Source organism: Mustela putorius, unplaced genomic scaffold, assembly GCF_011764305.1.
Source record: "Mustela putorius furo isolate JIRA1106 unplaced genomic scaffold, ASM1176430v1.1 tig00003834_pilon_pilon_pilon, whole genome shotgun sequence".
Taxonomy (NCBI): domain Eukaryota; kingdom Metazoa; phylum Chordata; class Mammalia; order Carnivora; family Mustelidae; genus Mustela; species Mustela putorius.
In genome coordinates, this window is record NW_025421987.1 from 86,508,341 (window position 1) to 86,523,033 (window position 14,693).

At 39.4% G+C, this 14,693-nt stretch overlaps 1 protein-coding gene across 4 annotated transcripts in view; it reads right to left on the reverse strand.

Moving 5' to 3' along the window:
* IGF2BP2 (insulin like growth factor 2 mRNA binding protein 2) overlaps window positions 1–14,693 on the reverse strand; it is a 158,215-nt gene that overhangs the window by 38,731 nt on the left and 104,791 nt on the right. For 2 of the 4 annotated variants that reach the window (XM_013052596.2, XM_013052595.2), the window contains exons 3-5: window positions 5,958–6,006; window positions 4,304–4,355; window positions 987–1,068 (exon numbers count right to left, since the gene is read on the reverse strand). In XM_013052596.2, coding sequence (XP_012908050.1) covers window positions 987–1,068; window positions 4,304–4,355; window positions 5,958–6,006 — 183 coding nt within the window. The remainder of the gene's footprint in view (window positions 1–986; window positions 1,069–4,303; window positions 4,356–5,957; window positions 6,007–14,693) is intronic. The other 2 variants (XM_004745190.2, XM_004745187.2) reach the window with 1 other exon arrangement.

Below are 14,693 nucleotides of genomic sequence, written 5' to 3' on the forward strand. Positions count from 1 at the left end.
GCAACAAAGTCATATTGTGTATGGCAGCCCTGGCTAAGTGGCAGCTGGACACAAGCTATGATGGTGAGTTGCTGGTATGCATCCTGCTTATCTATGTGTGGCTAAAGTAATAGATCACAGCAAGTGATCTATTGCCTTTTTCAATCCAAATTTAACTTTTTTTAAAGACTAGTGGTATGAGGATGGGTTAAATATGTCTTCATGTGTGTTGACACCTTGAAAAATAAATAAAACTATAATTTTGGGGTGTACAACCAATGTTATGCCACATCCATGAAACAGGACCATGTCTGACCATAATTCTAGTTACAATGACCTGACAGGCATTTCACTTTAAGGACCTTCTACAGAAAGGAACTTGGCTTTGTTTTGTTTCGTTCTGTTGTTAAAAATTCCATCCCATGACCAATCATTGCCAACTGCAAAACAAACTATCACTGAAGCAATGTAGTCATGAATGGGGACTAGGAAGTAAATGGAAGTTAGGAAAAGAGAACCCAAACCAGGTGATTTTTGACTAACCACTCCCGGACAATTCTCCCTGCTGTTGGTGTCATCAAAATGGATCCCCATTTTTTAATATTATACAGAGGAAAAATGGATGTTAATCTCTTCGCCAAATGTGGGCAGAAATAGGTTTGTGCTTCTTCCTCACAGTGCACGGGGAAGCTCCAGGTAAAACAGCTCTCAGTGGTTGGCAAAGCGGAATCTGAGGAACACGGTTTCACAGACCTGGTGTCTCTGTTCCTGACCACGTCAAGACACAGCATCCACCTCGGTTTTGATGCCAAGACTCAACATTTTTCAAGATAAAGTCTCCATACCACCCACCAACAGACATCCCAGTACAAATGCCCTGCTCCATGGACTTGTCAAAGGGAGCAAGATGCCCTGGGGCTCCTTTGCTGTGTCAAACATTTGCATCTTTTGGGAATCAAAGACAACCGGCCCCAAATTTAAAAGGAAAGTAGCCCAAATCCACTTACATTTTTGCTTCTTCTCTTGTTGCATATGTGACGTTGACAACGGCAGTTTCTGTGTCTGTGTTGACTAGGAAAGAAGCAAAAACTATACTGTCATAGAAAAAAAGCTGTCACCCTCTGGCTCAACGTAAACAGACTTTAGAGAAGAATGCACAAAAAAACTCATTGCCCTAACTCCAATCATTCGAATCTCTATCTTTATTCATGTGCATTCATATTAATCAACTGTATATACACATTTGTTATCAATTGTATATACAACTCAAAGCTATAGTTTCACTTATAAATACTATTGCATGTGCCTATGTCTATGCACATATTTGTATTTTTCATTTCTAAGGTTACATAAAATTTTAGCAAGTAAATGTGCCATGATTTTTGCCTAACCATTCTTCAATTGTTGACATAAGGGTTATTCCCAATACCTGCTATTCTAAGTAGTATTGCTAAAAATTACCTTTACTGCAAACACCATCTGATCTGTGTTCTCTTCTGAATTACTTTTTTAGGATAAAATCACAGAAGAAAAATAACTGGGTAACAGAACATAATGCCTAATGCATATTTTCAGATTATTTTCCTAGAAGTTTATGTCAATTTACTGTACTACCAGCAAGGTATGAGTTTTAATTGTTATGTCTGCATTTATTTTTAAATAACTGGACATATATATACAATAATAAGCAAGTATTTTAATTCTTCATTCATTCCTAAAGTTGAATTAATAATATTTCTGTTTCCCTTTGACTGAGTTCCATGACTTTGTGAGTTAAATCTAGTAACTGTGTATAATAAACAAAGAAAGCTGACAATTATAACTCACTTGGCTGAAGGAAAGAACATAAACTCTAAGAGTGGCTAAGACCAAACTCCTGTGAGCTGGCTTATCTTGGCTCCTAATTGCTTGCCTCTTCTTCTAAAGTTAGGAGTTAAAAATAAACTCAGAAGGCAAGATAAAACTTTCCCAGTCCAAGCCAGTAAAGTTAACCCCCTAAATCCTGGTCTTCCTCTAACTAGTAGCCATGACTAAATCAGATCCTTCCTTTAAACATTTAAGCTATTGAGAGGCTTGAAGTTAACAACAGGAAGTTAATGGTAATTCAAGAAAACCATGATAAAGCTGCTTTCCAAAGGAATACTAAAACCCTGTAGCGCAGAAATTCCTAATCCTGGATCCCTGTTAGAGCTTCAGGAATTTCATAAACTCACACCCCACCCCTACTCAAGACTCAGAGGTGTGGCTATAGGAATCTCTCAGGCTTATAATTTCCGTAAGACTCTCAAAGAGGTTGAAGACCATGGTTAAAAATACTGGTTTTCCAGTAACTTCAAAGTCGCTGCAGCCTTCCCAAGGAAGGGATGCACACTCCTCGGGAAGGAGCTGCCACTGAGATTTACATGTCATAAATGCGGAGCCCAGCCGGGTTCTGCCTAGGAGTGTTCTTGCTGCCTCTAATTCACACTTACCCAGAGAAGTCCTCCCAGTGCCAAACAGGGGAGTGAGCAGCCCATAACTGTCCTCTCTCAGTGCTGACACACAGAATGTACACAGGGTTCCTATTTGCTGCCTTCTAGTGCTCTAGACTCCCACAAAGGGAGAAAGGGCTGGGTTTGAACCTCCTAAATAAATCTATCCACTAGGATTCTCAGATTCTCAGATTTTGTTCTTACTTCTTAGTCATATTCTCTGTTATTCAAAGACACTTGTCTTCAGGAAATCAGACAGTTCTGTGATTCTGGAAAGAACTGAACTCCATTCAAATAATTTATTTCACTGGACATAAAAGCTCTAAAAAGTTTCTTAAAACTCTACTGAAAATGTTTCCCTGCTGAATCAGGAGTCACCTATGAAACAAAACAAAACAAAAGCCCAACACTTCCATCCTGTAGTTGTGAGGCAGCCAGAAACTGGGTGGTCTCTGGGGCACAGGTGTGCTAGGAATTGTAAACTCCCCCCAGGGACCTGGAATAATTCTTCCTTGCCTGGCATTGTCCTGAATTTATAATATGGACTTAGCTAGTAACTTTTACATGTTCATGTCTGTGAGGCTGTCTTGCCTACCACATCCAATCCTTATTAGAGTGTCTTCTTTTCCATGTTGAGGGAAATACCAAGAATTGAGAAAGAGAATCCTTCTAAATCGTATCTTCTTTCTGAGCTCTTTCCCTTCACCTTTGGGTGTGGGCAGTCAGCAGCATGAAATTGAAGAATAGTATTTTTAATATTCATGGAATGGAGAACATCTGAGTACTTACTACTTTAAAATGATTATTATACTGGCAGATAGAGCAGATTGCATATTAAAAAATGGGTTCTCTGTGATGATTTTCAAGTGAACCTCAACAATCCCTTGAGATCATATAGGACTCCATATATTTATATTCTCTTTGGGTGCCACAACTACTCAGTGAAACGGAAGGGAAAGAAATTTTGTACAGGTGGAAACTGAGTCAGGGAGGGTAAGTGGCTTTTCCAAGGGCCCATAGTCAGTAAATGACTGAATTCACATCCTGCTTTTTAGGCCAAAGGAAAAATAATCTTTATGACAAGAAAAATAATCTTTCTGTCACATCAGAAGCCTGGAATCTACTTTTCTGGGACACTTAAAGAACCATATAAGACACCAGCTTCTTTAAAAATGTACCTTTTTTTCGGGGGCACCTGGGTGGCTCAGTGGGTTTAAAATGTACCTTTTTTTCTTTTTAAAAATCATAGCATTTCATGTTTTAGATGAGATGAGAATGGTAGAAAGAAGAGTATCTATTTTCTGTGGATTTCCAACACTATTCCTAAGCCTGTGGCTCTCAAACTTGAGTATACACAAAAATAACTTGGTGGTGCTTGTTTAAAATAAAGATTCATGAACTCTTGCCCCTAAGAGTTTTACTTTCTAGGTCTATGGTGAGCCCCAAGAGTCTGCATTTTCATAAGCACTGTGGGGGATTCTGGTGTAGGAGTCCTATTCCTCGAGAAGCACTGAGACATTGGGGATCCGTTGTTCTCAGCCAGGAAGAGGAAAACTGTAAGAGCATAAATTCAATTACTTCCAAGTGAATTAAGCTTACCCTGGCCTGACAGTGTTTGCCTACTGCTTCAGCACATTAGCAGAGTATTAAAAAAACAACCTGAAAATCCTAGTCCTTGAAAAAATAAATTATATAGGTATGGATAAAAAGATCTGAATATCTCTCATATACAAGGAAGCTTGTTCCAAAGGAATTTGAATTTACTATTTCTCCTTGGAGCTGGCCCAGCCTATAAGAAATAACAGATAATAATCCCTATCAAAATTCAATAGGCTAATTTCCTCACTTATTACCTTGTTCTACATTCTCCACTGTCCCATACTGAGCCAAAAGTCCATCCAGCACCTGAAAAAAGAAAGAAAGAGAGCTTCAATGTCAGAATGGGAAGACAAGATCATATTCACACACACAGGAAAAAAAAAAGGTATAGTGATAACCTCCAGCAAATGAACTAAAACAAAACAAGGACAGTTATGGCAATAATCTAATTAAATTGATATTTCAGGTCTTCCAACAAAACAGAACTGAATAAATACATGGTACTTGCATTTGCTTATTGACCTTTTTTTTTTTTTTAAGATTTTATTTATTTATTTGACAGAGAGACACAGCGAGAGAGGGAACACAAGCAGGAGAAGTGGGAGGAGAAGCAGGGTTCCCACAGAGCAGGGTACCTGATGTGGGACTTGATCCCAAGACCCTGGGATCATGACCTGAGCCGAAGGCAGACTCTTAATGACTGAGCCACCCAGGCACCCCTGCTTATTGACTCTTTTTTTTTTTTTTTTTTTTTAAAGATTTTATTTATTAATTTGACAGAGAGAAATCACAAGTAGACAGAGAGGCAGCCAGAGAGAGAGAGAGGGAAGCAGGCTCTCCGCCGAGCAGAGAGCCCGATGCGGGACTCGATCCCAGGACTCTGAGATCATGACCTGAGCCGAAGGCAGCGGCTTAACCCACTGAGCCACCCAGGCGCCCCTGCTTATTGACTCTTAAGTAATCTTTTCACTGAGGTGACATAGCAGAATTTCAGTCTTAGTAACTATTAACAATCCCATTCATCATGACAGTTGGAACATACTGCTTTTGAAATAAAAAGCAGAATAAAATACAAGGCTCACTTGTCCTTGAAAGTTTTAACCATTCTTCCTTCTGTCTCTCTCTAGGGAATCTCCTTATCTATCTATCTATTTATTTATTTATTTTTAAATTAACATATAACATATGGAATCTCCTAATTTTTACAAAGCAATAGGATATATATGTTTGAAATATTTCATAATAAAGATTAGTGTTTTTTTAAGTAATAAAAATATTAGACAAAACATTGTTTCCTTCATGGCTGTTTTGATTTTGAGTTGGAAATAAACATTTGGGCAGTTTTTTTTTTAAAATAATGCAAGCCACTCTTTGAATTTTATCTTCCTGATTTTAACGTTGCTATTTTATAAAAAAGTTTTACAACTATGAAACTGTATCTTACTCACTACTCATAGCAAAACTAATTAAAAAGAAAAACCCACTCAAACTAACAACCTTCTATTTTTACTGAGTTCCCACTGATTTTATTTTTTTTCCAAAATCATAATTTGGAAAGGCAAAAATCGTTCACAAAATCATGAGATAAAAATCACCACCAGATACACATTTTGTTTCAGTTTGTCGGTGCCTGGTGCTCGAGAAGACAGAGCAGGAGGGCTCAAAGCATACATCATGCACCACGAGAAGGACAAACACAAACCTAGTGCTATGACAGATCACATACATAAGGGTACTGAAAAAGGGAAAGAGAGGACCCAGCGGCCTTGTGGGAAAGACCTTGAGAACCTCTAATTCCTCAGGGAACTAACAGGTGGGGAGAGGTTTTGCTGGCCTATTAAAAAGCAAGGTGAGGGCAGAGAGCAGGGAGACGGTAAATACGGTAAACACACAGGTGACACGGCTTACCTCCCACTGCAGGTGAGGAGGGATGTTTCGGATCTGAATTTTTCTGCTCCTGTAAAAACAAAAGCTCAGACTGTAGCGCTCTCTCTAGGACACAGACTTCAACAAGCAATAAAAAGAGGCTTAAGACCAGAGTCTGAGTTCATCTTTTCAGGGGGCTTACGGAGGCCGTGGCAGGAGATTCCTGCTGTGACTCAGGAGCATCAAGTTTTAAGGGTGTCAATTAGTTGGGGGGAAAAAGTGAAGAATAAGCCCAACAAGTCTGAATATGCCAAAGGAACAGTTTAAACGCAGACATGCCTTTTCAACTTCTTGCCAACGTGGTTAGAACTTAAATTGTCATAGAGATTCTAACTACAGAATTTATGACCTTCCTCCCCAAAACATACGGCCCTGCAACAGACCCCACCCCAAAAGGTATCTAGGCTCAAACACGACAGGTCAAGTCACATGTAGAGTGGGCTTCACCAAGATCAGATTTAGCTCACCCCGTACCTAATAAGGCAAAACTTCCTCTCAAAAATTACTTTTATAGTTAAATAATATAGTAATAATCCAAAAATTAGAACACTATAAAAAGGCAGACTAGGAAAAGACTTACTCCCACGCACCCCCTTCCCTCACCAGAAGCAAATACTTTTACTTATTATTTGTGTATCCTTCCATTTCTTCATGCAAATAAACGCAAATACAAATATAAATTCTTATTTCTCCTTTTCTCTTACAGAAATACTTGCATATCCTACAAACTCTCTGCATGTTGTTTTTTTCACCTTAACAGTAATATCCTGCTGATCTTCCCATGTTGGGAGAGAGCAACTATTTTTCCTCATTCTATTCTCTCCTACCTGGATGTACCAAAGTGCTTTAACCCATCCCCTGCTGATGGACTTTTGGGACTTCCGCCTTTCTAGTCAGAGGATTTTTCTGTTTTTCTGGGACATCCTGCTGGTCTGATAACTTTAAGTGATTTCGACTGTTTCTTGTTTTTTTGTAAACATTAAAATTAGAGAAAAGAATAGAAATAGAAGGATAAGAATTTTTCTACCTTTTTTTTAAAAAAAGATTCTATTTATTTATTTGACAGAGATCACAAATAGGCAGAGAGGCAGGCAGAGACAGAAAGGGAAGAAGGCTCCCTGCTGAGCAGAGACCCTGATATGGGGCTCCATCCCAGGACCCTGAGATCATGAACTGAGCAGAAGGCAGAGGCTTAAACCACTGAGCCACTCAGGTAACCCACGGATTTTTCTACCTTTTAAGAACATGTTAGATCCTGAAAAGAATATAAATCAGCACTTATTTATTTATTTTTAAAGGTTTTACTTATTTATTTGGTAGAGATAGAGAGAGAGAACCCCAAAAAACAAAAAAACACAAGCAGGGGGAGTGGGAGAGTGATCTTGGCACTCCATTCCAGGATCCTGGGATCATGACCTGTGCAGAAGGTTGGTGCTTAACGACTAAGCCACTAGGTGTCCCACAAATCAGCATTTAAATATTAGAGAGGTCATTTTCATGGATAGACTTGACATTCGATTCTCCTAAATATCCATTTGGGAGGGGTTTTAAGAGAAGGGATGTGATGGCCAAAGTATCCATTATTTTTCTTTCCTTCTGGTGTCAGAGGTAACAAATAGTAATAACATATGTTTTTGCATGGCTTTAATCTGGGCAGTATCCCCTGAAAACAATGTTACAATTCATGCAGAGAGGAAAAGAGGGAGGAAATATGGAAGCAAACAAAACAATCTCAGATTTTTTTTAAATGCGGGGTTGGTGGGGGAGGGCATCCCTATGTTCTAGAGCCTACAGAGTACTTCTGCCTTATTTTTTTAAAATGAGAATGCATTCGTGCTTTCTATAGGGCTGCTTAAATGACAATACAAGCCAGTCTATAGAACCCCTAATCTTGTATCTGGGTAGGAAGGAGGAAAAGGAACCAAGAGTTCATTTCTATCTCTACGCTATGAAGCCTCTTTTCTGACACTGCCCTTGGCAATAGTTCATAATAAAACTGCTGACACCAACCCATGTTGTGTCTACATGGATTGCTCCACAGAGGATTCACAAGTCTAACTACTTATAGAAAAAGCATCAGAATTTGCCAGAAATTGAATTTTTCTTAAAAAAATTTTTTTGTTATCTCCAAATATAAACATTGACTCTAAATGCTAACCAAGAATTTAGTTGTATAAGTCTTATTGGAAGAAACTCATGCATGAACACAAAGATTTGAAAAAAGACAGCTACAATAGCATTGTTTGTTATGACAAAGACTGCAAACAATTTGAATATCCACCAACAGGGCAAGGAATAAATAAGTCATAGGATGGGCAGAACACATGAACAGACATTTCTGCATAGAAGAGATCCAAATGGCCAACAGACACATGAAAAAGTGCTCAAGAGCACTTAGCCTCAAGGAAATACAAATCAAAACCACAGTGAGATACCACCTCACACCAGTCAGAATGGCTAAAATCAAGCAGTCAGGAAACAACAGGTGTTGGTGAGGATGCAGAGAAAGGGGAATCCTCCTACACTGTTGTTGGGAATGCAAGCACCACTCTGGAAAGCAGCATGGAGGTTCCTCAAAAAGTTGAAAATAGAGCTACCCTATGACCTAGTAACTACACTACTAGGTACTTACCCCAACGATACAAATGTGATCTGAAGGGGCACATGTACCCCAATGTTTATAGTAGCACTATCCAAAATAGCCAACAGAAAGAGTCCAGATGTCCATCAAGCAATGAATGGATAAAGTAGATGTGATATATAAATATAAAATGGAATACCATGCAGCCATCAAAAAAACCCTGAAATCTTGCCATTTGCAATGACGTGGATGGAACTAGAGGGTATTATGCTAAGCGAAATAAGTAAATCAGAGAAAGACAATTCTCATATGATCTCACTGATATGAGGAATTTGAGAAACAAGACATAGGATCATAGGGCAAGGGTGGGGGAAATGAAACAAGATGAAACCAGAGAGGGAGACAAACATAGGAGACTTTTTTTTTTTTCCCATAAGAGACTCTTAATCTCAGGAAACAAACTGAGGGTTGCTGGAGTGGAGAGGGGATAGAAGAATGGGGTGGCTGAGTGATGGACATTGGGGAGGTTATATGCTAAGGTGAGAAAATTTAAAAAAAATTAAATAAATCATAGGATAGTCACAAGATGGAATATTAGATGACAGTTAAAAAGAATGAAGTGAGAATACCTCACTGGCTCAGTCAGCAGAGCATCCAATTCTTGATCTTGGGTTGAGAGTTCTACACTGAGTGTAGAGATTACTTTAAAAAAATGAGGTAAACACATGGGCATGGCCATAGGGAACTCTCTAAGACATGTTGTTGCAAGAAGAGAGCTAATAGATTAGATTGATCCTGTTTTTTAAGCACCCAAAACAGGCTACCTGTTATTAAATGTATGTGTTTGTAAATGCATAAAAAAAGGAGCTAGGGCGCCTGGGTGGCTCAGTGGGTTAAGCCGCTGCCTTCAGCTCAGGTCATGATCTCAGGGTCCTGGGATCGAGGCTCGCATCGGGCTCTCTGCTCAGCAGGGAGCCTGCTTCCCTCTCTCTCTCTCTGCCTGCCTCTCCATCTACTTGTGATTTCTCTCTGTCAAGTAAATAAATAAAATCTAAAAAAAAAAAAAAAAAAAAAAAGGAGCTAGAAGCAGTTGGTAAAAGAAGGGGGGGGCATACACTTTTTAGTTACTTCTATCATTTACATTTTTAATAAAATGGGAATGTATTCACATCTTACTTGCTTTAGAAAATTAACAATTAAAACTCCTACTAAGGCTGCTTTAGTGAATACATAAGATTTGTTCTTGAAAAGTACACCAGAATCTACTAAATTAAAAAAAAGAAAGAAAAAAAGGAAAGAACAAAAACAAACAGCTCACTTCTTCCATAATTAGGTTAAACATTCTTGAAATCTTATTTCACAGAATATTAATTTATTTAGCCAACTCTGTTCCTAATGTGTAAGCCATCACACTTGGCCTGGTCCAAATTACCCCAAATTCCAACTAAATAGGTCTAAAATACTAATGTTCCCTGTAATAACTCATGTAAAGAATGCACATCGAGCAATCAGTTCAACAACTGCAATGTTTGTTTAGGATTCTAGGAGAAATAATCTCTAAAAAACTAGTGTGTGGCATCTCTAATCTTAACTCACTATGGAAAAGAAGAAAAAGAAGCAAACACTAAAAAAGGAACTGGTGATCACTACTGGAGAACCAATTAAACTGATCCTTGGGTCACTGGGAAGATTATCCCAAGCCATTATCTTTCAGGATCAGGAATGATCAGGACCCGTGAGTTCTGCTAGCTTGCACAGCACCATCTGGATGGTATGCCCTCTTGTGTCAGTATCCTGCGATGCCCGTGTCTCTCTCCCCTGGGAGGGACTTCTACGTGCCCTTCAAACCCTGCTCACACCTGCAGAGGCTTCCAGGGCGTCTCCACGCAGAACTGTTTCCTCTGCACTCCAGCTTTTCTAACAGCTCACTCCACTGTCATTATTTCTCTGCTGGGGCTGTCATGTTTCCCCACCAACCCTCTGCTGAAGGTAATTTCCTTAAGGACAGTCTCCCGGTTACTAGTCTCCTGTCCGGTAACTAGTCTCCTGAACCAGCACAGAGCCCAGTGCCTAGTCTAAAAGGTGAACAGGGCACCCCCAGGGCTGGGAAAAGCACTCCTCCTACTGGCTGTAGCCTGCCTCGCATGGGGATCCCCTGACCCCACCCAGGAAGGCCAACTGTTTATTACTTCTCCTTTGCCAGGTAGTCAAGAGAAAAGGGAAGAGTTCTTTTCCCTGTTTCCTTTAAAAAAGAAACAAAGCGTTTGGCTCAGATTCAACCAGCAAATGTAGATCTTTTTCTCTCTGAAATCCATAAAAGTGTGCCTTGCTTTAAAAAGCCAAACGTACACAGTAACTCAGGCCTGTTTTGGTTTGTTTTAGTTGTTGTTGTTGTTTTTTTAAGAATTTTATTTATTTATTTGAGAGAGAGAGAGAGAGAGAGAGAGACAGTAAGAGAAAACATGAGCAGAGTGGGAGGAGGAGAGTAGGGGAAGAAGCAGGCTCCCAGCTGAGCAGGGAGCCCGACATGGGGCTTGATTCCAGGACCCTAGGATCAGGACCTGAGCTGAAGACAGATGCTTAACCGAATGAGCCACCCAGGCATCCCTCTGCACTGCTTACTAAAGTTAATCTGTTAGTGTGCTCACTTGGGCAGTACACATACTAAAGTTAATCTGTTAGGATCTCATATATATTTTCTTATAACTTTTTCACATGAAGGAATCTTTTGGATATATCTCCAAACTTCAGAGAATCCATTCAGACTTATACTGGTCAGGTTAATTAGATCTGGATCAGTGGATTAAGGGAAGGGGAAATGGGGAGTTACTGTTTATTGGTACATAGTTTCTATTTGGGATGATGAAAATAGATAGTAGTGATGGTTGTACAACACTGCTAGTGGGCTTAGTGCCGCTGAACAGCACACTTAAAAATGGTTAAAATGGCAAACCTTGTTATGTACATTTCACCACAGCAAAAACAAGAACAACAAAAAAAAAAACAGAACAATACTACAGGAAAGAAGAGCAATGCAAAGAAACCATGTAAGTAAAATTTTCTACAAGACAACTAGTCTGGACTCTTCAAATGTCAATGTCATTAAAAAAAAAAAAATCCCCAAACTGTAGATTGCTCTAGATTTAAAGAGAATAAAGAGATCCAACAACCGAGGGGGATAAACGGACGAAAGTGAAGAGTGCAGTCAGAAGCACAGTTTTAATTTTTTTCTTTTTCATTTTAATTGAAAGCAAAGTAAGACCTACAGTCAAGCAGAGAGTACCCTTTAATGGAGATACACAGGCTCTTTCCCAGTGGCTTTAGGATTTAGGAATTTAGAATTACGCACTCTCAAAATTCAAGGATTTTGGGTGAGAAAAGGAAAGACACTCAGCCTCCACACTACCAGGAAAGGGGGAAGACAGTCAGTCGTACAGCCATCTCGGGAACGGGCTGTGGGACTTGGCTACTTTGATTTTATATTCTGGTTAATCAGTGACTATAGTAGACATGTCTAGACTATCAAATCTTAAAGAACTCGAAAACAAATACACTTAACCTCAATTAATCTAATTCTTACTGACTTAATTGACAGTATATGGAACTTCTCAACATCTAAGTGCCTCAGACTACTTTTTATGAATGTTATTATCTTTGTACTGTAGATGCCCAGAGGAGATAGAAAGTTCCAACTAGAGTGAATTTCAGATAAACAAGATGTCCATTGTTAGGAATTTCAATTACCCAACAGAAATTATTTTGTATGGTAGAATCTATAGTTTAAAGTAAGTGGCCAACCATATGGGGAAATACAGTCATATTCAATTGTCATGGAACTCCTATGATTCTGAAGAACCATTTTGCCTGTATTTGGGGGTAAAAAAAAAAAAAAAAGGAAAATACATGTTTGCATGAGCAGAGGATGATGGCATAGTTTTTCAGGCATTCGGTAATTAGCTAATCAGCGCCTTGGGAACTCTAGCCCAAGCCTTGACCATGATGATGGCTTGAATGGAGAACAAAATTAACAAACTGTGGGAACGCAGCTCATGAGCTCTCAGGTTCCATTTGAAAATTAGGCTGTCTAGGGACTGGAGGATCCCCAGGTAAACTGCGGGCAAGAGAGGCAATCCAGGAAGTAAAGATGGTCCTACAAAAGAGTCCTTTGGGGTTCAATGAGGGAGTCTACCTAACTAGGTCCCATCTGTTTCCACAGACATTCTGGATGCCATCAGATGACACACAGTCCTCGCTCTGGAGGGAAATTAGAGCACCATTAAATGTGCATTATCTATAAAGACTGGCAAGTATATTAACCAACTCCAAGGACTGTGGCAGGGCCAAGACTAAAACCACCATGGTTCTTGTGTTGCTCTGCTGTACCAGATAGTGCCATAGTCAGATTCCACTGTATCCCACGCACTCATTAGTATGTGTTTAAAACTTAGACTTAATTGGGACTTCATCAAGATAAAAAGCTTTTGCACAGCAAAGTAAAGAATCAACAAAACCAAAGGACAACTGACAGAATGGGAGAAGATATTTGCAAATGCCAAATCAGATAAAAGGACTAGGATCCAAAATCTATGAAGAACTTATCAAAATCAACTCCCAGGGGTGCCTGGGTGGCTTAGTGGGTTAAGCCTCTGCTTTCAGCTCATGTCTTGATATCAGGATCCTGATATCATGTGGGGCAGCATTGGGGTCTGCTCAGTGGACAGCCTGCTTCCCCCTCTCTCTCTGCCTGCCTCTCTGCCTACTTGTGATCTCTCTCTCTTTGTCAAATAAATTAATAAGTCTTTTTAAAAAATCAGCTCCCAAGAACAACTAATCCAATCAAGAAATGGGCAGAATGCATGAACAGACATTTCTGCAAAGAAGACATCCAGAGGGCCAACAGACACATAAAAAGTGCTCAACATCACTTGGCAGCAGGGAAATACAAATTAAAACCATAATGAGATACCTACCACCTCACACCAGTCAGAATGGCTAAAATTAACAAGTCAGGAAATGACATGTGTTGACAAGGATGTGGAGAAAGGGAAACCCTCCTACACTCTTGGTTAGAATGCAAGCTGGTGCAGCCACTCTGGAAAACAGTATGGAGGTTCCTCAAAAAGTTGAAAATAGAGCTACCCTATGACCCAGCAATTGCACTACTAGGTACTTACCCCCAAAATACAAATGGAGTCATCTGAAGTGGTACCTGCACTCCAATGTTTATAGCAGCACTGTCCACAACAGCCAAACTATGGAAAAAGCCCAGATGCCCATCAAGAGATGAATGGATAAGGAAGATGTGGCATACATACAATGGAGTATTACACAGCCATCAAGAAATGAAATTTTGCCATGTGCAACGATGTGGATGGAACTAGAGGGTTTATTCTAAGCAAAATAAGTCAATCAGAGAAAGGTAATTATCATATGATCTCACTGATAAATGGAATTTAAGAAAAACAAGGCAGAAGATCATAGGGGAAGAGAGGAGAAAATGAAACAACATGAAACCAGAGAGAGAAACAAACCATAAAAGACTCTTAATCACAGGAAACAAACTGAGGGTTGCTGGAGGGGAAGGGAATGAAGGGGTGCAGTAAGTGGGAGATGGACACTGGGGAAGGTATGTGTTGTAATGAGCACTGGGTGTTATATAAGACTGATGAATCACAGACCTGTACCCCTGAAACAAATAATGCACTGTATGTTAATATGTTGAATTTAAATAAAATTTTAAAAAACCTTAAACTTAAAACTTCTGCATAGTAGGTACAAGGGATATTCTGTGCTAAATTGGACCAAGATCTAGGTCCTGGAAAGCAAATGAATCACCGGTGCTAGCCAAGTCCAATCCTCCAGCCAACTGTCATTTAAATCCTAACTCCAAATCCCCCTTTGTCTGCCTCTCTCTCTGTCACACACACGTACACACACACACACACACACACACAGGCAGGGCACAGAAAAACAGAAAATGATTAGGGGTCAACTTAACAAATTATTTAGTCACTTTCTTTTTTACAAAATTAAGAACAACTGCCTTTGCCTCCATGGGATCTAAAATAAATGTATTATAACAGTTATTAGAAAACTTAATGTTTTCAATATATAAATTGCTAAAAATGAACAAAAAG